Below are 25,409 nucleotides of genomic sequence, written 5' to 3' on the forward strand. Positions count from 1 at the left end.
CATAGTGATACAGTCACAGAGACTCTTAGCATACCCATTCTACAGATCAGAGCACCAAGAAGGTCAACATCCCATAGTTGGGAAATGGCAAGGCTGAGACTGCCATCTACGCAGTCACACACGTGAGGTGCAGCCTTGGGATGGCTGAGAAGGACTTCACAGTGGCTGGTAGAATTTAGTTTAGTGATACCAAGACTCCAGCTCAGTTGACCACACTGATGTCCTCGAGCTAGTGGAGTCTGGCAGGTAGTAGTAGGGTCTAAGTCAGGCTGTGGCACAAGTCACAACAGCCTCTTCCAGCCTGCTAATCAGTAAGACCCCAGGACAAGAGTGCGCTGAGCCTCAGAAGCATCTAGTAAACACCTGTCAATCCACAGAGGAGTGGGGTGTTTGTCTCAGTATTTCTTGATTTTGTGACTGTGGGCAAGTCACTCGTGAACCAGGAAGTGTCCTTTACCTGCCTCTAGATTGAGTGGATCACCTGACATTTGAGACTTACCTATACCTTGGGGGATATAACTAGTTAATTTAGAGAATTTGCATCCTTTTGAATTTGATTCATGCATGATCGACCTCTGTGTTTAGCTGCACAGAATTGCCAGTGCTCCCCTCGAATTGCCAGTGCTCCCCTCGAATTGCCAGTGCTCCCTTCGAATTGCCAGTGCTCCCCTCTTCTTTGGAGCCCAATGTGCTCTCATTTCATCCATGGACCTCCCTTGCAAAATGAACTAGCCATTGTCTGCATCCCCCTGACCCAGACAAGAGTTTGATGAAGGCCTTCCTCTTCTTCCCCAGGGATGGTAAGTCATGTGCACACGTCACATGACATGTTAAGGGTCACTAGTTAGCCTTCTGATTCCCAGAAGACAGTGACAAGCCCATCTTCCTGGGAAATCCAGAGTCACTTCTTTAAATGACTATTATCTCCTCCCTCCCCCACCAAAAAAAAAAAAAAACCCAAAAACCAAAAAACAAAAAACAAAAACCAAAAAAAACAAAACCCCGCAGGAACTATAAGGAAAGGCGTCTATAACCCTCCAGTCCAAACACAGCTACTGTGTCTCTCTGTGGTCCCCCTCAATCTTTATCACTTTGTATATAATTTTACAATTTCCTGTTCCACTTTTGTCTCCAACTAACAAAATTCCATATATAGCCTTTTTTCCTTTTAAATAACTATATCACGTTTCATTAAATTACACATCAGTGTTTCTCTATTGCTGGACATTTGCTTACAATTTTCCAGTGTTTATCCTTTCCAGACTTTACTGATAGAACTCTTTCTTCCCAGTGGTATGCCCCTTTTCTTTTGCATTAGTTATTTCAGCTGAATCTCTAGGACTGGAAGATTAAATTAAAGGTAGACAGGTATACATTCTCGCTGGCTTTACTTCCGAAGAATGCAGGAACAGGGGAGTGTTTCTATTTGCCTTCAGCCTTGGCGTCTGTGGGACATCTGTTTTAAAACATGTGTCTTCCTTTATTCATCTTTATAGTTACAAATCAGTATCTTGTCACTTTAATTGGTGTTTCTTGGACTTGAGTGAGTCCTGTTGGACTCCTCAGAAGTTCTTGGCATTTGGGTCCTCTCTGGGCAGCAGGTTTGCCCAGTGGTTAGACTTAAGTGTTAGTGTCCACTCGTTCATTTTTCAGAATTTGCCTGTTTATCTGTTGGTATTTTTCTCAGACAGCATCTCACTGATGTAGTCCAGGATGCTCTAGACCACATGACACCCCCAGCTCAGCCTATTCAGTGCTGGGATGACAAGTGTATGAGTGTATAGATGTGTTACCACATGTATATAATGTGTGCGTGCACACATATGTGTTCAGTATATGTACATGTGTGTGTGGAGGCCAGAGGAAGACATCCAGTGTCCTGCAATATTATACTCTGCCTTATTTCCTTGAGATAGGGTCTCTCCCTGAATCTGGAGCTGGACCGGCAGCCAGCAGACCCCACTGATTCTCCTGTTCCTGTCTCCCACAGTGCTAGGCTTATTGGTGTGCATGGCAACACACAGCTTTTCACATGGGTGTTGAGGATTTGAACTCAGGTCCTCATGTTGACAGAACAATTGCTCTTACCCACTGAGCCATCTCCCCAGCCCCTCACTTGCAGTTTTGATGGGCGAATTGACTCTGGTCCCATTGCACTCTTTAGCAGCTGTTGTCTGGGTTGGTGCTTCCTTTAGTTTCTGCCAAACAGGCCAGTACCAGAAGACACGCCATGCCCAACTCCTGTTCCTTTCCGCTGTCTTTATCCCATCTCTGGCCTTCTTAGGAGCACCTGTTTCTGGTCATGGAGATTATAGGGAGGATTAGGAAAGATTTTGCTGTCTGTGTGAGTTGATTTCCATATAGCTCTAAGACTATATTCAAAATCTCAATAGCTGAACTCATGTCATATGTGGAGAATGCCCCTTTGTAGCTCTAAATGCCCTGAGGGCCTCCTGGACTCCAGGATTACAGCGAGTGATGCCCTGGCAGGGGTTCCGAGGTGATCCTGATGTTTCCTAGGCCCAGCAGCTGTGGCAACATTATCATTCCATTATTGCCTGTGCAGGTCATATACATGCTACCAGAAGCAGTCTGGAAAGCATTTCACCAGGCGTACCAACCTGCAAGGGAAGAGTTGACCCTGAGAACACCATTACAGAAGAGACGAGGCCAGACTCTTACTTAGCCTGTGCTGGAGGGGTTTGGTTTGAGCTGTGAGTTAAAAGAAGCCCGGAAAGAGATGGAAAATGACCCAGGACAAAGGTCTCAGAACTGAGAGGCTCTTTGTAAAAACTATGTCTCCAGGCTTGTAGAGACAGCATGGCTAACTTCTACTTTTGAATTCTAGTCTCAGCTCAATGCTTCCATTTTCTCTTATTCTGTTTTTATTTTATGTGAATGGATGTAAATCTACCATATGCAAGCAGTGCCCACAGAGGCTGGAAGGCTTCAGATCTCTGGGAACTGGAGGCATAGACAGTTGTAAACTTCCATGTAAGTCTAGGGAAACAAGCTCATGCCCTTGTGCAGCCTTTTTTTTTTTTTTTTTTTTTAACTGCTGAACCATCTCTCCAGCCCCTATCAATGCTTTAATTTATTTCCATTTTAAAATGTTTTTGTTTGTTTGTTTGTTTGTTTGTTTTGTTTTGAGACAGGATGTCTTGTAGGCTTGGCAGTTCTTAATCTCTCTATGTAGTCAAGGTTGGCCGTGATCTACTGGTCTTCCTGTCCCCTCCCTCCTGAGTCCTGAAATTACAAATGTGTGCCACCACCACGTCGAGTTCATGAAACACTGGATCAAACCTATGCTTCCTGTATGCTAGGCGAGCACCGTACTAGCTGAGTCACCAAACTTCTATTGAATGGCTTTTGCATACAGCGTCTTTCGTCTTTCAGAAGCAAACGAGTTTGTGTGGAGAGTGACAGTGGATCCTGATGTGGCCGTCTGCACGGGCGTGTCAGGGACAATGTCTGTATGGCTCTGACGTGTCCTCATTTCGAGACACTTGGGCTGCATGATGTGGAGAGGGCAGGAAGAAAGGAGCACATGGAGGACTTGCAGTCAGGTGATGTGTCACTCATTAGCTGTGTGTGTGTGTGTGTGTGGGGTACTTACTCTCTTTGGCCCTCAGTTTTATCCTAAATATATAGAGAGAAGAAACTGCATTCCTCCAGGTGGATGTGAGGGTTAAATGAGAGAATTTTCAAGAAGGCATATTGTAGGAATGGTGAACTTTAAATAAAACTTTGAGACCTCCTCCAGCACGGCACCCCTGCAGTGAGGTGAACATAGTATCTAGTGTTCATTTCAAGGACTTATCAAGGCCTCCCAGCCTGAGTCAGCCAGGTATCAGGATTCCTCCCAGCCTGAAAGTGGCTAGGAGAAGTCTCACTCTTGTTTCAAGAAGAAAAGCTGACATCCAGGAACTATCACAGCCCATCCTGAGGTTAAGGTTGTGGAAGGACTGGACTTCCACCCTAACCCTTCCTGGGACAGACTCAAGGTATCCCTTGCAGCAACTGTGAGGTTCCAGCACCTGCCCCAAATCAGGGTGGGGACAGGATGCTGGATGATGTCACCATGAGCATAGAAAATGCTGTGCTAGCCTGATCTCCAGCACCCATTCAGCCTCTACAGACCACACCCAGCTCACTCTGAGCAGAGAGGTCCTGCGGCATGGACAGTGAGTGAACAAAGAAATAAAAAGGAAAGGAAAGGACAGGACTGGTCCTGGGTATGGTGGAGGAAAACATTTATTCTAGATATGCAGGAGAGCATAGCCAGAGGCAGACATATCTGGGAGAGTCCAGAATGGTCATGTCCCTGAACCACATAAGGAGAGAGAGAGAGAGAGAGAGAGAGAGAGAGAGAGAGAGAGAGAGAGAGAGAGAGAGAGAGAGAAGGCCAAAGGTGTAAAAGGATCCAAAAGAGATGGGTAACTAAAATGTCTGGATTCTCTAGGGAAGAGCCTTTGGGGGAGGGGCAGCCACACTCTGTAGCTGGTAGGGACTGAGGCACACTGGGAGAACCTAGAGGCCAGGTCCATTCCCATATGTTAAATAGACACCTAAGCTAGTTTGTCCCAGCTTTGAAATTTAACAGACAGCCTGTTTGCTACAGTGTGCACCCTTGTCCTCCCTCCCCCCAACCTAAAATAAACACTAACCCTGGTGCTGAGATTAAAAATGTCCGGACAAAAACAACTTTAGAGAGGAGGTGTTTACTTAGACTCACTGTGAGGGTACAGTCCCTCACAGCAGGAAAGGCTGCTGGTCATGTGACAGACACAGTCACAAACCAGAGATGACGATTGCTAACACATAGCTCATGTTCTCTCTTTTTATTCAGTCCAATAAAATTGAATGTTGACCAAATGCAATTCTAAATTTTCTAGTAGCCACACTGAATAGGTAAAAAGTAATAGGTGACCTGATGTTAATAATAATTTTATTGACTCCAACATATATGTAGGTAATATGTAGGTAGTATGAAGTTATTGATGAGCATTTTACATATTTATAATATATTAATATATACATATTAATATATAATATAAATATATTGTATAATAGAATATATTGTTATATATAATATATAATATATATATTCTAAGTCTACATAAGCTAATGTGGATTTGACACTCAGAGCACATATTTGCTTATAGGTATTGCCCTGATTAAAGTGAACGGCAGTTCTATTGTTCTAAACAGTAAACTTGTGTTTAATAAAGAAATTTTATACTTAATGAGTTTTTTGTTGTTTTGTTTTTTGTTTTTTCGAGACAGGGTTTCTCTGTGTAGCCCTGGCTGTCCTGGAACTCACTCTGTAGACCAGGCTGGCCTCGAACTCTCAAACTCAGAAATCCACCTCCCAAGTGCTGGGATTAAAGGCATGCGCCACCACTGCCCGGCAGAGTTTTTGTATTAAAATTAGATTAAATTTAAAAATTGAGTTCCTTAGTCACATTGGCCGTATTTCAAGTGCTCAGTAACCACACACATTTAGTGGCTAAACACTGTTGAACAGACTAGACAGAGGGGGCTTCAGCAAACAGAGGGGCTTGTACCCAGGGCAGGATGCTCATGTATGCCATTATGGAGGTGCAGAAAATGTTGGAAAGGGCAAATCCTGTAGTTTTCTAGGGATTATTTTATGAAGATTTATGTGTAAATCAGGAACCATATGTAGATCATCCTGAGTCCATGAAGAGGCCATGTTTTATAAAACTAAGGAGAGGAAGCTCTAGGGGCCATGTTGCCCAATCTGCTCTTTTTCAGGTGGGAAAAACCATGGCTTTCCTAGAGCAGGCGAGTGAGTCACCAGGTCACAGCCAGTTAGGTCTAGCATTTGTGCCTCTTTGTTGTCTGTCTCAGTCCGACTGTGGCATCTCATCCCCCTCTCCCCAAACTTCATGTTATCCCTTCATGTAAAATAGATCCTTTGTACTAAGAGGCTTGAAAAGTCTAAACTGATTTCAGCATCAGAATTTAAACACTGATGGCAAGCCAGGCCTGGTGGCTCATGCCTTTAATATCCGCCCCTGGGAGGCAGAGGCAGGCGGATTTCTGAGTTCGAGGCCAGCCTGGTCTGTAGAGTGAGTTCCAGAACAGCCAGGGCTACACAGAGAAACCCTGTCTCAAAAAAACAAACAAACAAAAACAAAACAAAAACACACAAACAAGTCAGTGTCTTAGCCAGCACACACACAAACAAACAGAAGCCAGCATCTTAGCCAGCACATCCAGGTTAGTTCTGAATGGGAGTCAAGGGGATCCATTCTGAGCAAACTACACTTCAGCTGAAGTGGGAGCAACCGACAAGCACTGTGGTTTTAAAGTTCCGAGTGGGGTAGGGGTAGTGTAGACCATTCTATTTCAAAGGAGCAAACTGGGAAGATAGAAATGATTGATGGATCTTGAGTCAGTCTAAAACCACCTTTGGCCCAATATTTTGCACTTCAGACCCACCAGGGCACAGATCCTGCATAACAGCTTTGGTAACCGTGCCCTCTTGTCTTTGCTCTGAGTAGTCTACACCATAACCCTCACAGGTTGGAGTTGCCTGGCTGTGGCTCTTCCAGACAAGAATGATACGTACACCTGTGGGTCCACTGGTCTGGTGTCTCCAGGTGATCGTATTTGCCTGATGCAGTAGGTACTCTCTGCATTGGCCTCCACCCCAGCACAGTTCTCCTTCCAGGGGCCTCCAAGCTCTGAGGCATCCTTTGAAATCCAGGTAGAAGTAGCCACACCCACACCACTTTGCTTGGCACAGAGCAGTCACTTTAGGAGCCAGTGGAGCCACACCTGGGGTGACTGATGAGCCTGGTACTAGAGTTCAGGAAGTAAAGGCCTCAACATGAACCGGGCTGGGCAGTGGGGTGCTCTTCCTTTGGTAGGATTCTGTCCTCCAGGCCCTTTGTGTGGCCCTGTGACAGGCGTGGAGCTGTTCCCTTATATGAAGTCTGAGATGACTTGAAACCATTATCTCATTGTCTTGGACAATAGGCCCTTTATACAGTTGACTAATCTCCATTGTTCTGATGACGAACACTTGGCCTTCCTTGGGAGAGCTGATCCTTGTAAAGCTCCTTATCACGCTAACCTCAGCCTCACCTGTGTTCTCTTGCCACAGCGTTTCTCATGGCTTTCTTCCCAGTAGGAATAGGCCGAAAAAACTTAAAACTTTTACATCTTCCTTATTTTTAAAAATAAGTATTTTATTTTATAACATTCCTCTTTGGGCCAGTGAAATTGCTCAGTGAGTAAGGTGCCTGTCACCAAGACTGATGACCTGAGTTTGATCCCTGGGATCCATATGGTGGGAGGAGAGAACTGAAGAACTGACTCCTGCAAGCTGTCTACACACACACACACACACACACACACACACACACACACACATATATACACACACGTACACATATACACACACATACACACATACACACACATACACATAAACACACATATACACATATACACACACACATATACACACATATACACATACACACACATACACACAGAGACAGAAAGAGACACACACACGCACACACGCACACACACACACACATACATTTACATTTTACTGTGTCAAGAAAAATAGACTCCATCAGCATTGAGCTTAGACATTTTCCTAGCCAAACACCCAGCCTCATCATTCACAAGTTTGTCCTTTTGTAAGACTCTAGCACAAGAACAAACTTCAGTGACATTTCTCTGCTATCTTATTACAAGAATGGTAATAAAATACTGACTGATGCCACGTTCCTCAGATCTATTTGCAAACCTTTTCGGAATGGCAGGCCACCGTCTGTATTTCTACCTGAGTTTTATTTAGAACCACTTAGATACTTTCAGGGTGTTGAGACTCTCCTCCCCAGAACCGTTCTCTGCGGCACACTTATGACATTGAAGACAAATTCCAGCATGCATTTCACAACTCATCTGCCTCAGCGCCTTACCTATTTCTGAAGCCACTCCCATGTTTTTAGTTTGTTGGTTTTTTGGTTACGATGTCACCCCACTCGATACAAACATCCTATGTTGGGTTCTTCAAGCAGCTATATAAGAAAATACCACAAACTGGTCTTTATTTCTCACACTTCTCAAGGCTGGAAAATTCAAGATCAAGGCACTAGGCGCCTTGTCTGGAGGGCCGGGGGTGCGCCGTGGGGACTTGCTTCATAGATAATTGTCTTCCTGGAAGGTTTCTGTTTGAGGTTCACTGGAACACAGAGGCAGATTATCTTTTTGGGTAAGAGACTTAGAAGAATTATTAGTACCGTAGATAAACATAAAAATAGATATTGCAAGGGTTTTAAAGAAGTTCTTTGGCCGGGCGGTGGTGGCGCATGCCTTTAATCCCAGCACTTGGGAGGCAGAGGCAGGCGGATTTCTGAGTTTGAGGCCAGCCTGGTCTACAGAGTGAGTTCCAGGACAGCCAGGGCTACACAGAGAAACCCTGTCTCGAAAAAAACAAAAACAAAAACAAAAAAACAAAGAAGTTCTCTATTTCATCCCAATTTACTTTTGTTTCACTTGGGGCTTTGTCCTTTTTGAGTTAGGGTCTTACTCTGAATGTCAAGATGGCCTGGAAGTGGCTGGATGGACTGGATAGGCCTTGAGTTTGTGACAATCTTTCTGCTTTTGCCCCTCAAGTGCTTGTGTAATTTTAGTTTTATACGCACTGTATTTCATACAATTATTTGTAAGTTACAGAAGAGCTGAGCAAAGCTAAAGAAGCCATATACATACATACATACATACATACATACATACATGTGTGTGTGTATATATATATGTATATGTATATACATATATATATATATATATATATATGTATAAAATGATTTATATATGATATATAGTATCCTTCTATGTAGCTCTGGCTGTCCTGGAACTCTCCAAGGTCTACTTGTCCCCAAGCCTGGATAGACTGTAGAACTTTAAAAGATAATGCAGATTGGTGCCCAGACAATGGATATGGCTCAGTTGGTGACTGTTCCCTGCATAAGCATGAAGACCTGTGTCCAAGTCTCTGGCTCTCACACTGAAGCGATGCATCTCTGATTTCTGCACGAGGGAAAAGGGGACAGGGGGAGCTTGCAGGCATCTAGTTTAGCTGAATCCAGAGTTCTAGGTTCAGTGAGAGATCTTGTCTTAAAATATAAGGCAGAGAGCACTTGAGACAGACATTTGACATGGATTTCTTGCTTCTACGTGCATGTGTGCACAAATGAATGCCCATGCAGAGTCAGGACAAATGCAGAATACTTCATTGGTTCCGGAGAGCTGCAAGAACAGGGAAAATCATTCCTAGTTGAGTTCAGGACAGTTAGGAATTTGTCATCTGGTGATCTACACGGCAAGCACATATCGGAGGGGTCCTTGACAGTGATGGACTGGTATACCTCACTGTAGTCTGTGGTTTCATCTTTTATGAATCGTGTGTGAGGGCATTGTTGTTATTCATTGGTCTGGTGGCTGCAATGAATTCTCAGGAGGTTTTTTTTTATTATTATTAACAAATAATTCACATATCATTCTTTGTCTTCTTGATGTGCGGGACAGATGGTACTTGTTCATATGTACAAACAAGATACCAAGTCAGGGACTGGGGAGATGGCTTAACAGCAGAAGATGCTTGCTGCCCCAAGCCTGAAACCTGAGCTCAATCCCTGAAACATACATGAACAGGAGGAGAGAATTGACTCCAGCAAGTTGTCCTGTGACTTCTGCCTGTGTGCCATGGGCATGTGTGCCCCATCGTCACCAACTAACTAACTAGATGCCAGGGCATTGTACCTTAGCATTCACACTGCTGCTCTATCTGAAATGTGATTCACAGTGGTGCACGGCCTGCTCTTTACGGAAAAAGGGTAATATTCAGGGTAACGAGAGACCTGGACCTAGAGCACGAACAGAGGCCTTTCTGGGAACAGCCTCATGGTGTGATTCTTTACTCAGAGCTCCAACAGAAAGAATACAGAAGCAAAGCCAGCATTAAGTACCGATTAGACTGAGCTCCAGGCAGGGCAAGGGAGATCCTACTTTCCAGACCGTGTGAGAGTCAGCTGTAGGACCTGCACCCATGAGCCAGGCCTCACGACAAACAAAACTAACTGGGCCTGGCCCTCCCCACCGGTGTCTTCCAGAGTGTCCGGAGGAGAACTGTTCGATTTCTTGGCCCAGAAGGAGTCGTTAAGTGAGGAGGAGGCCACCAGCTTCATTAAACAGATCCTGGATGGGGTGAATTACCTTCACACAAAGAAAATTGCTCACTTTGATCTCAAGGTCAGTAAGGGGAACAAAGAGCATGAAGTGTTTAGGAAGAAGGGACCCTGTCCCCCTGTCATAGATAGGAAGGGTCTAGTGCCCACAGGCCCACTCTGCGCTCCTTCAACACCAACGCCAAACCTTGGGGCAAGGAATGGCCTGTTGCATGTATCCACCTCAGTTTCACTTCTATCAGGTCTTCCGTATGTGGGGCTGACTACAAGAAGCACTTTGAACACTTGTAATCTCTTCCAGGGAGTAGGTGAGGCATACTGTTAAAAAAAAAAAAAAAAAAAGCAGCAACAAGAAATTTGAAACAAAACTCATTTCACAAGAGGAAACCTACTGACAAGGAAGAGCTAAATCATGAGTGGGCGGAACTAGCAGGATCTGCAGACTTGCTGAGGTTGGCTGATAATCTAGACCCAGCACGGTGTGGCCTTCTGTGTCTCCTCCGTGGAGATGATAGATCTTGGAGCCCAAGGACTGTTGGCTCCCTGCTCCCCCCTCATCCCAAACTGGAGCCACAGGACTGCTTCCAGGACCCACTGATCATTTGTGGGGACTGGTGTTCAGGGTTGAGAAAGTTCATCGTGACCAGGTTTAACTGCATGTGTGCTGTGGTCAAGGCAGAGGGATTGGCTTTCTCAGTGACTGAGCTGAGGCATGGAGACTGAGGGGCCTTTGCAGGGCTGACTCATCGATGTCCCTTCACCTCATGAATAGATTCCTGTTTGTAGGTGGACGCCCACACACTAGTGGTTGCTATTGCTTCTTTATTTTGCTTTTGAGTCACACTCATATACCTCAGGCTGACCTCAAACTTGTTGGCCTTGAATTCTTGATTCTCCTATGGCTGCTTCCCACATGCCGGGCTTACAGGTGTGCACCACCACACCTGGCTGGCTAGTCTTCTCTGTAGAAACCCCTGTACTGTTTTGTGAACTTAGCTCTTTTCTTTTCTCTTTTCTTCTTTTCTCCTTCCTTCCTTCCTTCCTTCCTTCCTTCCTTCCTTCCTTCCTTCCTTCTTCCTTCCTTCCCCTCTCTCTTCTCTTCTCTCTCTCTCTCTCTCTCTCTCTCTCTCTCTCTTTCTTTCTTTCTTTCTTTCTTTCTTTCTTTCTGTTTTTGGAGACAGGGGCTTTTTTTTCATGCAGTTCTGAATGTCTTGGAACTCCCTCTGTAGGCCACCAGGCTGGCCCCAAACTCAGAGAGATCTGCTTGTCTCTGCCTCCAGAGTGCTGAGGATTAAAAGTGTGTGCCACCATTCACCTGGCTAGTTTGTTCCCCCCCCCCCAAGGATATTTGTGCAGGAGATAGAAAAGAAAGATCAGCCATTCTAAGAGTTGTGACAGAGGGAAGCACTGAGGGAGTCGGGGTGGTAGTGGGGGGCAGAGCTAGTGCACCCAAAGGACAGACTTTTAACTCATCCTGAAGTTATCAGAGAGAGCTGCTTGGAAAAGCTGGCATTTGTCTTTTCTAAAGAATCAGCAGGGATTTGCAGAGGGAGAGGACCATTGGAGGAAGAAAGACTTATATACTGTGTATATAATCGCCATAACAACACAAACGTTCAATGAAGAACAGAGAAAGGATGTGTGCGCATGACTGGAGAAGAGGCTGGGAAGAGGGCCGGAAGCAATCAGGAGCCATTAAGGCCAAGCCAAGGAGGCCCTTTACCCTGAGAGATACAGGGGCCAGGGTAGCACGCAGATGTTTCAGTTTGATCCCTCTGGCTGAGAAGATGGATATAAAGGGGGCACAGCTTTTTTTGTCACAGCTGGGCAGCTATGACGTAATCTAGGTAAGGGACAGTAAGGGACAGGTTCAACTCATAATTGCTTAGCAGCTCAATTTCATGTGAAGGAAAGGAGTAGGTAGCATTCACAAGGACACCATGTTTTGGTTTGAGGGACTGATCCAGAGAGAACACGACGCGTGTGTCCACAGTCTCATAGTACCCACACGGAGGGCGTGGGCTCAGTTCCCAAGCATGAATCTCTGTCCTAGCTCTTACCCCAGCATGAGGCCCTTCCTGATGCCAGTTATTACAGGCTTTTAAAATGATTTCTACGAAGATGGTTTACAGAGTTCTCTCAGGGGGGTCACAAAATCAAAGTTGGGGTCCCAGTGGAGGGTGGGTCTGGATAAGCTTTTGGACAGTGGGAATACACCGGGCAGGTAATGGTCTTATTGGATTGCCTCTGTGTCTCCTTCCTAATAACATTGTAGGCAATTAACTTATTGGGACTTTCCTGGCTCCTGGAGACTGCCTCCCTTTGTCTTTTCTCTAGTGGCTGATACAGGCGGAAGGGTTTGCTCTGGTGAAGCTGGTGAAGCGGGGCCTGGGTTGGAGTCAGCTGTGTTGGTTGGGCTTTATGCTTGATTCTGCCATACACCTGAAGACACCTGAACCGTGGGTTTTCAGCCCTGTTGTGGCTACCACCCCCTACCTGGCAGAGCTGACACCAGAGGGGAGCGCGCTCAGTGGCACATGCAGAGTATGTGTTGTGTGCTGTTATTGTTACCTCCCTTCCCAGAAGAGTGGAAAAGAAAACACAACTCTTATTACAATGTTTTGGGCTCTGCTAGACTAGAAAAACAAACGCTGGTAATGCCGAGAGCTGAGACTTGCTGTGTGGTAGGGTGGCTATTTATAGCTCTCAGACTGAGTCTGGACATTTTCCATGACCTAGAGACAGTCAATGTTTACCATGGTACATGTGGGACAAAGACGCTGCTAAGCCCATCCATGGCCTCAGGTATATAGACTCTGAACTTTCTGATTCTCCCTTCTCGTGGGTTTCTTGGCATAGGCCCAGATAGGCAACGTTGGGAAATGATGAGCAGCAGGACCACAAATGGATTTTCCTCATGGCTAGGAGACACCTCCTATACCCAGAAGGTAGCTTTGTGTACCGTTATACTGGAAGTTTCTACTAGCTTTAGAGGATACAGTCAGCTGGTAGCCTAGAAGAGGTGTCTTGGTTTCATGTTGCTTTCTACTATCTGACATCTACTTGTCCTTGTTAGTCTTCCTCTTCTGTAATGAGCTTCTTTTCCCCTCTACTTGCTTGTGTCCTGTTACTCCTCCATAAGAAAGCCTGGTTTCCCTAAGATGCAGACACCATGCCATCTCCATGTCCCATCTATTACCTCTTCTCTGGGTCCTCTTTCCAGCTTGAAGGAGCTATGGCTGAGGAGGGTTAGCTGTCCGGTCTGCCTTTGTGGTATGAATGGCCTCCTGGGAAGCCTGGGTCTCAGTTACCATGACAAAGGCAACTCAAGGGAGAAAGGGTTTATATCTCAGCTCACAGTTTAAGGGAACAGTCATGGAGTCACTCGGCAGCAAGAGCTTGAAGAAGCAAGGCATTGCATAGGGTCAAGGGGAAAATGCATGCTTGTGCTTAGCTGACTCTCCATTTTATAGAGTCCTGTTTGGGGAAGGATCCCACTTACAATAAATATAGGTCTTTCCACATTCACTAACATGAAGATAATCCTCCACCAGCATGCCCAGAGGCCCATCTTCCAGGCAATTCTAGAGACCAAGGGTGGGTGTTGCAACCTCTCTACTCTTCCCTTTTCCTTTTCAGGGCCTTTCTGCTCATTCTCTAAGACCCAGCAGAACTGTCCTTTCCTCTGGAAAAGGAAAAGCCTCTGCTATCTGTCAAAAGCATAACTAAGAATTAACCAAGGTCTTTGTGTCTGTTACCCTCTGTGCAAACTTCCATTGGGAGTGTTGATCTTGAGGGGTCACTTTCCGCTGCCCAGTACCTGCCATAGGATGAGTGAATGAGTGAGCGCATGAATACATACCTTAGTGACAGCCATGGACCCTTGGATGTCATGAGAACTCAGCATCTTTTCATGAAAGTGCAAAGTGGGTTATAGGCAGGATGCAGTTAGCTCAGCAGTGTGCACATTCATTGAGGACCTGCTATAATCCAGGGGAAAGCACTGAAGCCATGTGATGCTGTTCTAGCTTCCAGGAGTCTAATGTCTTCAGGGAGATGGACACAGTGAGGCTTGGTGAGGAGGTCATATGAAATAAAACCTAATAGGTCCTCACTCACCACGCCCACCTCCAAGGAATGAGCTCTTGACCTCAGACAGGGTGGAGACCACTTTTGTGTGCGTTATAGAACTGGACACAGATTTCAGTAGGATAGGGTCGAAGAATAAGGGTTCTTACCCTGCTGAGAGGGACATGGACTGAATGCCTGTTGGTATCAGGGACCATCAGGCAAGAAGCCCATAGGGACATAGGCCTCAGAACTACTCAAAAACCTCATCTTTGTGCATGTCCTCGGTACAAATAGAGGCCTTGTGGAGAGTGTTTGTATACAGTCTTGTTTACAAGATTTATTTTAGAGAGTTGTATACAAGTTTATTTTAGAGAGTTTCTCCTTCGAAATGGAATGTATCCTTTCCTCTCTGCACAAACCAAATCTAGCCTGAGAACTCTGAAAATAGTTCAGAATAGAAGGTAGTCCCCAGGACGAATGGTATAGTAAAGCAAAAATAATAAATCACAAGAAATGGTTAAATTGATACGTAATCTGGAAATTCAAAACTCTGAGGAGGCTTTTAGTCAATTCCATAGTAAGGAATTCCCCCCAAAACCCATGTTTCCCAGCTCCTTTATGCCCAGAGTCATCCTCAGTGCTCATCTATGGTCATGGTGTGATGGAGACTGCTGGGCAAGCTTGCATGAGAGTAGTCATGGCAACACTTTAAGGACATAGTACTCTCTAGAGTTCAGCATGCTCACACCTCTTTTTCCTCATTTGATCCTCATGGCAGCAGAAAGTGATGTCAAGTTTTTACAAACTGAATACTTGGGATTCAGAGAGATTCAGTAACAGGCTCAAGATCACACAAGTATCAGATGACAACTCTGCACTTGTTATTCACACAGTTAATCCAAGGTCTGGGCTGGGCTTTACATTTTGTTTTGGTTTTCTGAGACAAAGTCTCATGTAGGCTAAGCTAGCTTCAAACTATGACATATATATAGCCAAAGATGTCTGTGGACACCTGATCCTCCTGCTTATGCCTCCTGAGTGACAAGCAGGTACCTGATTTCTAGTCTTTTTCCTTCCTTTTCTTTTCCTTTCCTTTTCCTTTCTTTTCTTTTACTTTCTTTTCTTTTCCCTTTCCTCCCCCTCTCTTTCTCTCTCTCTTTCTTCTTTCTTTCTTTGGGTCAACCTGTTCCCAATTTTTAGTTGAGCAAAGTAAACCAAAAATGCTCTCCTGTAGTTGTCTTTGGCTACTTTGTGGGTTCTTCTTTCTTCCACTCTTCTTCATGCTTTTTCTTTCACCCTTTCAACTCCCTAACACTAGATGGGGGGGGGAAGGGGTCATTGTTATCATTAACTATTTCCTGCTGATTAGAGGCCTCAAGTTCCTTGAGGCAAGCTTGTCAGGATATCTAATTTCTTCTATCTTCCCTTCCTTCCTTCCTTCCTTCCTTCCTTCCTTCCTTCCTTCCTTCCTTTGTCCGTCTTTCTTTCTTTCTTTCTTTCTTTCTTTCTTTCTTTCTTTCTTTCTTTCTTTCTTGCACACAACTACTTAACAAACTATGACCAACAACAACCAGCAACCCACCCTGCCTCTTGGGACCCTAGCATTTATATACCCTCTGAAAAATCCCCAGAATTTCAAACATCACACAATCACCAACACTATCTGCAGCTAATAAAATCACGCCCCTGCTAGAGCATGAGGCAAGTCATAGTCAGCTGCTGTGGACAATCTGAAGCAGCTCTGTATCCCACACCTGGGATTAAAATGAAAGCACATTCTTAGAATATTTCTGTGTTTTATAAAGAAACCAAAATTCTCACTACGCTATCCCTCTCCTTCTGTGAACATTTCCTTTCCTAACATTTCCTAGCATTTCATGTGAGGGGGCTCAGAGGTGTCTGGCTGCCCCCAGCTGTGTGTTGCCCTCTACCTGAGCCCAGCCTCTCCTGGTTGAAGTATTGTTCACATGGTTTCTTTGAAGTTCCATCACAGCACACCAGGAGCCCTAATGATGCCCTGTTAAACACTCACAGAATTCTTACCAACTTGATAATCCCTTCCCATGAACCAGTTGCCTCCTGGTTCTCTGAGATCCAGTGGACAAAGGTACTTGTGAGCAAGATAGTGCTGAATTCAGTGCTCTCTCTGGTGGTAGCAATGATGAGTAATATTGGCAGTTGGTATCCATGGAACACTTATTATGTGAAGACTAAAGGTAAAATAAAAGGACAGTGGCATACCATACGACTGGAAATATGGAGCTCACCCGGGGATATGTACTAGGCATGTGTGAATGAGTGCCCAGGTTTAACACCTAGTCCATTTGAGGGAGATGGTGGTACCCTGTGAAGACTCTTCTCTCTGTGTGTATCACTCATGCAGCTGTGCTGAGATCGACGCTCTGAGGTTAGACCATAGAAAAGAAGTCACTAGGAGGGTCCTGAGACTTCACTATGCCTCCTTAACTACCATGCAGGATGTGGTGGTGCACGGCCTTTAATCCCAGCATTTAAGAGGCAGAGGCAGGTAGATCTCTGAGTTCAAGGCCAGCCTGGTCTACAGAGTGAGTTCCAGGACAGCCAGAGCTACACAGAGAAACCCTGTCTTGAAGAAGAAAAAAAAAAACCTAAAAAAAGAACAAAACAAAATGACCTAACCTAGCCATATTCATTTTCCCATTTGACAGATGAATCAGCCAAGACTCAGAGAAAAAAAGTGGCCTGCTAGGATCCCACAGTTAGCACAGGGCAGAAAGGGACAGGAACTCATGCATGACTGATGCCAGTCGCCCCTCGTGACAAATGCTGAACACTGTGACTCTTTGCAGAGCTTGTTTTACAACACCAACTGTGAGCCCACTTCTGGAGTTGGGCTTAATTAATTTTAATGTGGTCCCAGGGGATTCTAAGAAGCAGCTGGCCCCTGAATTGTTGGGCCCCCCAAATATAGCATGGAACTCAGAATATTAGTATCCAGTTCGGATCCCTCATGGCTTAGACAGGGCTCCCTAGATCTGATCAGGAATGTATAGGTAGGGACGAGAGCTTGTAGCAAATGTTGTCTGGCGTGTGGCACAGACTGTGAAGCCCGTGTGCTTGCTGACTGATCCAACACTGGAAACCAGTAGTCCTAGCACAGCCTCTGTTGTGAAGTTTTACAGTCAGGTGTGGTGGCACGCCTGTTATCCCAGCACTTGGGAGGTATAGCCAAAGGATTACCAGCAAGGTCTACATCACAGGTTCTAGGCTCTGGCCAAAGCTACCTAGTAAGACCTCTTCTAAAAAAACAAACAAAAAACCAAAACAACAACAACAAAAACAGTGCGTTGTTACTTCTCTTCCCCAGTAGAGCAGAGAAAGGATAGGCAGTGATTTCCTTTCCTGTTTTTCCCAGCAGAGACAAGAGGTCAGAGCCACACAGCGGTCCCTCTGCTGGCGACTAGGTGGAGGCTGTGGTTTGACAAATCTAAGGGCAGCTGAGTTCGGCCCCTTCCCTAAACCACAGCTGTGGCTTTTCTAGGAAAAGCAGGGAGCTAGGGTGGCACACTGACTGAGGCACAGAGCCATGGTGACATGCCTACTGTGCTGACAGGCTGGGGGATCCAAAGGACATGGCTGCAGGAGTTGGGAGCACGTAGGACGCAGGCTCCGCTCAAGCCCCTATTGTTGGCTAAGACACCTTTGAGAACTCTTGACCTCTTGCCTTGGTTTCTTCATCTGTGTGGCCTGAATCCTGTCAGGACCGGCCTCACTCAGTGGAGATGAAAAGAGATGAGGACCTTATAAACTGTTAAGTGCTACAAGTTTTCCTGTACAGTCTACATGACGTGCTAGCTAGATGCTGTGAGGAACATTGGAAAAGTATATATATATATATTTAACACAGTGGGGAAAGCAAGACTCATTTCCAGAAATCCAAGCATGGTGGCTCATCCCTGTCATTCCAAGTGTTCAGCAGGCCAAGGCAGGATTACCACGTGTTCTAGGCTAGCCTGTGCTACAGAATGAGATCCTATCTCAAAAGACAATATCAAATAACGACAGAACCTACTCCCAGAATGCTTGGGAGAGGAGAAATCTTGGAGAAAGAGCTCTTCTCCAAGACGCCTGGGGAGGAGAAAGACTGGGCTGCAGATTTAACTGATAACTCTTGGGAAAGACAGAATTTGGGTGATGCCTGAAAGGATGGCAGATGACCAGAGCCTCATTCTGAGAGGAAAAGACTCAGTGGGATAGTCACAGTGTTGAGGCTGATGATTGCTGTCCACCTTGTACATCATGTTTGACCTTCCTAGAACAGTGGTTCTCAACCTGGGGGCGTCAAATGACCCTTTCACAGGGGTCACCTAAGACCATCAGAAAACACAGATATTATATTATGATTCATAATGGTAGCCAGATTGCAGTTACGAAGTAGCAACAAAAACAGTTTGATGGTTGGGGGTCACCACAACACGAGCAACCGTTTTAAAGGGTTGCAGCATTAGGAAGCTTGAAGACCACTGTTCTCGAGGTAGCTTTTATTATTATTCCTTATTTGTAGATGAGAGAAGTTAGGTAGTTTGCCCAGTGTCAGGCTGCTATTCATGGCAACGTGGAGGATGAACCCAGATTCCAAGGCCTGTGCTGTTAACCATTATCCACACCAGGTTTCCTCTTGAAAACAGGATGTGAGAAATGCACATGGGATTATATTGGTTTGCTCGTTTGCTTGCTTGTAACCAGTAACTGAACGGCTAGTACAAGGCTGGCAGCTCTTGGATGCTTAGAGACAGCAGTAAGAGGAAAGGACCCTGACTTCCTCCCGGGGCAGTGTGGTCAGGACACGTACGGAAGTGATTATCGGCTGGTGGTGTTCTGCTAGAGGCTGTGTAGTGATGACAGAGGCCCTGAGGTGGGAACCATTAGTGTGTTGGAGGGATGGGTCACAGACATTCCTGTGTGGGTGTGGAGTTTGTGCAGTGAGGAGGAGAGGAACTGTTAGGATAGGGGTTATCTGGCAGAATAAACTGCTGGTTGGGATGGCAGCGGTGGAGGTGAGGTAGGTGTTGAGCTGGCAGTAGGGGCCAAGGGGCCAGGAAGCCTTTGAATGACAGATATAATGGGGCACTGGCTACACTGGAGGCTTGTGGGTCAGGGTTTTGTTTATGATTGATCAGTTTTGCTTTTTTCAGGTTGCCCAGAGGTGGCTGACCAATCTGGGTTTGGCCTTGGATTGCCCATGAAGTTGTCTTGTCCCTCATAGCATAAGCCCAGCTGGGCCTCAGCCTCACCTAGCAGCAGACGAGCCATGGGAGGCACTTGCAGCTCAGTACACTCAGGCTCTGCCTCTTCTGTAGCAACTTGACATCTCTGGGCTTTCCCGCTGACTGACTGAATGACCTCTGAGATCCCTTATGGCCCCCACATTGTAAAGGTGGAGGTTAAGACAGTGTGGGGAAGGGAAACAAGAGACAGGAGTATGGGAAAGATGGTTTGTGCGAGGAAGTGTTCTTCATGAACTCAGGTGTTTGAACAGGGTGTCAAGTACCGCTCTCAGAGAGAACTCTTGAGCTACTATGTGCTTAGCCAATGTGCTACAGCCTCTCTTGGGAACCATACTCCCCCTCATGCATCAACCATCTCTCCGAAGCCTCAGAACGATGCTATGACCTACTAGGCATGTCCTCTTTGTAGATAGGAAAGAGGGACCCCCCCCCAAGAAGTCCAGTGACTTTGGCCATTTCATATTTTCAGTGACAGAGCTGAGAAAAGAACTCAGACCTGCCTGACGTCAAGCCCTGTCCTTTGCCCTTGACCTCATAGTCCCCAAGGTTGGCTTCATCCTGTTCCAAACCTTTGGGCATGCTGTGCTGATCCCATGGAATATCGCCCCTTCCCCTCACCCCCAGGACCAGCTTCTAGTTGGTACCACAGCAGGCACCTCTAGCAGGCATGTTGGCTTTTCCCAGAGTGCCTGCCTGAGTGGCAGGCTAAGCCAGGCATGTTTGTTTTGACAGGTGGGGCAATTCCACCCCACCACATCCCCCGGTGGCAGCTCTCTGGGCTGGGCAGCAGCACCTAAAGAATGCGGTACCTCCTCCAGCCATGCTTTGCAGGTGATGTCAGCTGCGTGGGCTAAGTACCTGGATGCAATGAATACCACTGGCCGAGGATGACTGGGGCAAGGAGGATGCGATAGGATTGTGCTACCCACAGGGCAGTCTGGCTGGGGCCCAGCCTCCTGTGGCTACCACGGCCTAGTCTTCCTTCCTGACCTGAGGCAGAGACACAGGATCCTTTTCATGTCAGCCTTGGGGCTCAGAGCAGCAGACATTTGCCCAGCCAGTTTGGAATTGTGTGTCACATCAAAACTTCTAAAGGAACTACTTTGGATGACATCTGCTGAGTGGGGAACTGGACCCAAAGAAAGGAAGTGCTCAGTTTGTTACACTCTACACCTTGGGTCTCGGACCTGAAAGTCTTTCCCAGCCCCAGGCTTGGGCTCCTTTTTTTTTGTTCAGGGAGGTGGAATGAAAGTCCACAACCTGAGGAACTGCCAGTTTGCTGGATGGCAAGCTGCCTTTCAGACCATATTTTAGCCCTATTAACAGCTCTCTGGCCAGGAGGGCCCTCTGGCACTCCTAGTGGTAGCTTATGCCAACCGGGCAGAGACGGAAGAAGCCCTGGCTGGAACCCTTTCACTGCATTTATGTGCAACAGGCAAGATAGCTGAGGCCACACCAGGAACCTTGAATTGAATTGAATTGACCCAGGGAAGAGGCCACCCACTAGGCCCCTCTAGGCAAGTAGCGCTGCATCCAGAGGTGATCTGAGGTGTCTGAGATGGTGGTATCCACCCTGTGGGGAATGAGAGCAGGTCCAGATGTGAGATCCACCACAAGGCTGGAAAGGTAACTGGGGTTGAGTGCCTCAGTCCTCAGAATGAGCTTTTGGCGGTCACTGGGATGGCTGCGATATTTAGCAAGACTGGTTGATGGGGTAAGATTAGAAGCTGGACCACCAGGGAAACTCTCCTGCCATCATGAGCTGATGGGCCTTGAGCAAGTCTTTTAGTTCCCTGGGCCTCAGTTTCCTACATCTGTGAAATGGTAACGGTAGTAGCGCCTACCTCTCAGGGTGGCTGCAAGGATCCTATGGAACACCAAAATGAGTAGTCTCTGGTCTCTGGAGCTGATCAGGCTGTTACTGGAGGCTGGGATGGCAGAAGGAAGCCTTGGGAAAACTGCAGATAAGGGAGCCTGTGTTCACTGGCTAGCCTAGAATCTCTTAGTGGCCTGGAAGTAGCAACATTGTTTGGTGGCAGGGAGCCAATGGCCTATCTGTACCCAGTCTGAGTGTAGAGGGCCAGCTAATCCAAGAAGCCTGTTGAGTAGCCGGTGAGGTGGGAATGGGAATCCCAGTCCTTATCACTTAGCAGAGTATTCCTGCGGCCCCAAGGCCATCTCCCCGGTTGAACCCCTAGGCCACGTAAAATTGTGTATACTCAACTTGGGTCCTCTCTTCCTAGAACTCCCCATTTTCTATTTTTATTTATGTATATGTCTGTATGTATAGTACCACATATAGGCAAGCATCTTTGGAAGCCAGAGGAGGGTGTCAGATCCCCCGGAGCTGGAGTCACAGGTTATTGTGACCAACTTGACATAGGCACTGAGATTTCAACTCTGGTCCTCTGGAAAGTCTTCAGCTCTCCAGGTACCCCTCCCTGCTTTCCAGTTTTCTTGACCAAGATGAGAGCAGCTAGCTTAGGAGCTCTTGAAGGCCTGAGAGCCAGGCTAGGGACATGGTTCAGAGATAGGGTCGGGTTCAGTGTGTCACCATGAGGGATCCACACAGCGTGTAGGGTAGGAGGGCATTGCCAGGCCCCAGTTCTCCCTCTGGTTGAGGATAGCTCTGCCAGACAGTCAGGAAGGATGGCAGGGGCTGCTGGACTGGAGACAGCAGCCAGGTGTCCTAACAAAAAGATCTGAACAAGCAGAGGCCTAGAGGTGACCAAGGTCAGCTAGGGCCTGGCTGGGGCTATTAGGAATGTCTTCTAGGGAGAGAGAGTTTGAGCAAGCCTTGTAAACCCAACCGGGATTAAGGTGGGAGTGGGTGGACCAGAAGCCCTCGGGGCACTAACAGTGGTGTAAGCAAAGGCACAGGTGGGAACTCCTCCTCAGTTCTTTTGAGAATGGTGGCTTCCAATTCTCTCAAATGTGTTTACCTTGATTAACAGCCTTCCTGGGCTTTACCTATCCACCGCTTGCTGTGTGTAAATGATAGATTTTATAACCAAAAGCACAACCATTCCCAGTGCAGTTTTAGAATTAATTTTAGAACATTTTTATCACCCCCTAAAGAGAACACACGTTGTTAGCAGTCTCTACCTACTCCTCAGTCTTCCTGTTGTAAGACAGCATTTCTCTGTGTAGCCCTGGCTGGCCTAGAAGTCGATCTGTAGATCAGGCTGGCCTGGAATTCACAGAGATCTCTTGCCTCTGCCTCCTGAGTGCTGGGATTAAAGGCATGTGCTACCTCAGCCTGGCTCCACGGTCTTTTTTCTTTAATTTATTACATTTTTATGTGTACATTTACACACATGCACATGCAACAGTGCACATTTGGAGGTCAGAGATCAGCTTGCTGCAGTTAGATATCTCCTTTCTACCATGTGGGTCCCAAGGATTGAGCTCACGTCATCAGGCTTGGCAGCAAATTTTGTCACATCAGTGATTCTCAACTTGTGGGTCTCAACCCCTTGGTGGGGGTCAAATATCGGATATCCTGCATATCAGATATGTACATTACCAATTTACAACAGTAACAAAATCGCTGTTATAAAGTAGCAATGAAATAATTTTATGGTTGGGGGTCACCACAACACGAGGAGCTGTATTAAAGGGTCCCAGCATTAGGAAGGCTGAGAGCCATTGCTTTCCATACTGAGCCGCCTCCCTGGCCCTATTCCTCAAGTCTTATTCAGCCACTAATCTTCTTTCTGTCCATACGTATCTGCCTAGACTCTGTGTATTTCTTACAAACAGAATCCTGTATTGTGTGCCCTTTTGCCTATGTTTCTTCCTCTTTCTCCTTTCCTCCTCCTCCTCCTCCTCCTCCTCCACCCCCTCCTCCTCCCCCTCCCTCCTCCTCCTCCTTCTGTTGGAAGAGACTTAAGAGTAGCCCAGGCTGACCTCAAATGCACTCCAATCTTCCTCTTTATTATCCCAGGTACTAGGGTTTCAGGCAAGCAACTTGACATCTGGCTCGTGTAACATTTTCAAGGCTTAGCTATTAGCTACATTGTAACATAGATCAATAGTTCATTCCCTTTTACCTTTTTATTTGTTTCATTCCTCTTTAATCATGAAAGAATAATCTTAGGGCCTGTAAGAGTACTTATCTCACACAAGTAAGGTCCTGAGTTCAGTTCCCAGGCTGGAAAAAGTAGGGCTTCCTATGTGAATATCGTATGTGGTGTGTGTACATCCGCTTGGTGTATCTCTTTATCAGTTAATGGGCATTTTCTGCTTTCTGGCTCTTGTGGAGATACTGTTGTGAACTTTACATATAAGATTTTGTATGGGTGAAGTTTTTTTTTTCTAGGACAGTTCAATTTAAATGGAATTTAATACAGTCGTTGTGGGGTGAAGGAAAAATGGCTAAGCAGATAGACCTGTCCATTCCCTGACTCTTTTCAGAGCTTGGATAGGAATGAAGAATGCAGATCTCAGGTCCCTGTGCCAGATACTTTGGGAGCTGGAAGAGGGGTGGCAGGGTGGACTGCGAGGGTCTGGTCAGTCTCCTTTCTCTCCACCAAGCCTGCCATTGTAGTGTCCGGCCAGCAGCTGTTTCAGGGCCGGAAATAGCTTGGGCAGCTGGTATTTTCTCTGGAAATCAGGTGCATTTTTTTCCTGCGTCCTGCCAAAAGCCAAAATTAGTTAAACACACAGAGAGAAGCTGGTAAGTCTCAGAGAAAATCAACAGGAAGCTGGCTGGCCAGAGGACAAGAGGGAGGTCAAAGAGTCAATCAAGGCTAGCGAGCCTTGTATAAACTCAGGGGAAGCCCATGTATCCCTCTCCCATCACAGGGAGGTAGCTTTGCTTATAGGAAAGGCTACAGGTATCTGATTGATGTCGTCTGACAGATGAGGAAGAGAGAACCTCATTGAAGGGTTCTTCCATTCAGAGACAGATGGGAAATAAAAGCCCAGTTCTCTAGTTTTTCTGTCAGTACAGGGTTAGTAAAAAACCGCTCCTTGACCCTTGGTTCTGGGTTTGAGCTCACAGAAGACCTAGGACACAAAAACAAGAACTCTGCTATTTTAGTCCCTCCCTGACCCCTTGCCAAGAGAGCATGAACCTCACCCTAACCCAACAGGAAAACACAAAACAACACTTTAATTACTATCTTGCCTTCTTTCTGTTTTGTTCTCTAGCCAGAAAACATTATGTTGTTAGACAAGAATATCCCCATTCCACACATCAAGCTGATTGACTTTGGCCTGGCTCACGAAATAGAAGATGGAGTTGAATTTAAAAACATTTTTGGGACACCTGAATTTGTTGGTGAGTTTTGGGATTGTTTTTCTCTCAATCTGGCATCGAGACTGAGGAGGGAGTTTAGCCCTGAGTTCAAGGCCCAGAATCTCTGTAAGAAAGCCAAATAAGCCGGGCAGTGGTGGCGCACACCTTTAATCCCAGCACTTGGGAGGCAGAGGCAGGTGGATTTCTGAGTTCGAGGCCAGCCTGGTCTACAGAGTAAGTTCCAGGACAGCCAGGGCTACACAGAGAAACCCTGTCTCGGAAAAAAAAAAAAAGCCAAATAAATAAATAAAAAATAAAGTAGTTGTGATCCCAGATTACAAGTAGCATGCTTGTGATCCCAGAGCTAGGGAGGCAGAGACAGGTAGATACTGGGCTCAATGGCTAGCCAGCTGAGCCTACTAGACAGGTTCTAGGCTGATGAAAGACACTGCCTCAAAAAAATAAGGTTATACTGAAGGAACAATAGCCAAGGTTATCTTGTGGCCTGTAGGCATGCATACACACAAATACACACACACACACACAGAGAGAGAGAGAGAGAGAGAGAGAGAGAGAGAGAGAGAGAGAGAGAGA

The 25,409-nt window shown here is 46.2% G+C and overlaps 1 protein-coding gene across 1 annotated transcript in view; it reads left to right on the forward strand.

Moving 5' to 3' along the window:
- Dapk2 (death associated protein kinase 2) overlaps positions 1 to 25,409 on the forward strand; it is a 116,576-nt gene that overhangs the window by 65,969 nt on the left and 25,198 nt on the right. Inside the window, exons 4-5 of the mRNA XM_028781455.1 lie at positions 10,161 to 10,299; positions 24,728 to 24,857. Of these exons, the coding sequence (XP_028637288.1) occupies positions 10,161 to 10,299; positions 24,728 to 24,857 (269 nt within the window). The remainder of the gene's footprint in view (positions 1 to 10,160; positions 10,300 to 24,727; positions 24,858 to 25,409) is intronic.

This window comes from Grammomys surdaster, unplaced genomic scaffold, assembly GCF_004785775.1.
Source record: "Grammomys surdaster isolate TR1022 unplaced genomic scaffold, NIH_TR_1.0 437, whole genome shotgun sequence".
In the NCBI taxonomy this organism is placed as follows: domain Eukaryota; kingdom Metazoa; phylum Chordata; class Mammalia; order Rodentia; family Muridae; genus Grammomys; species Grammomys surdaster.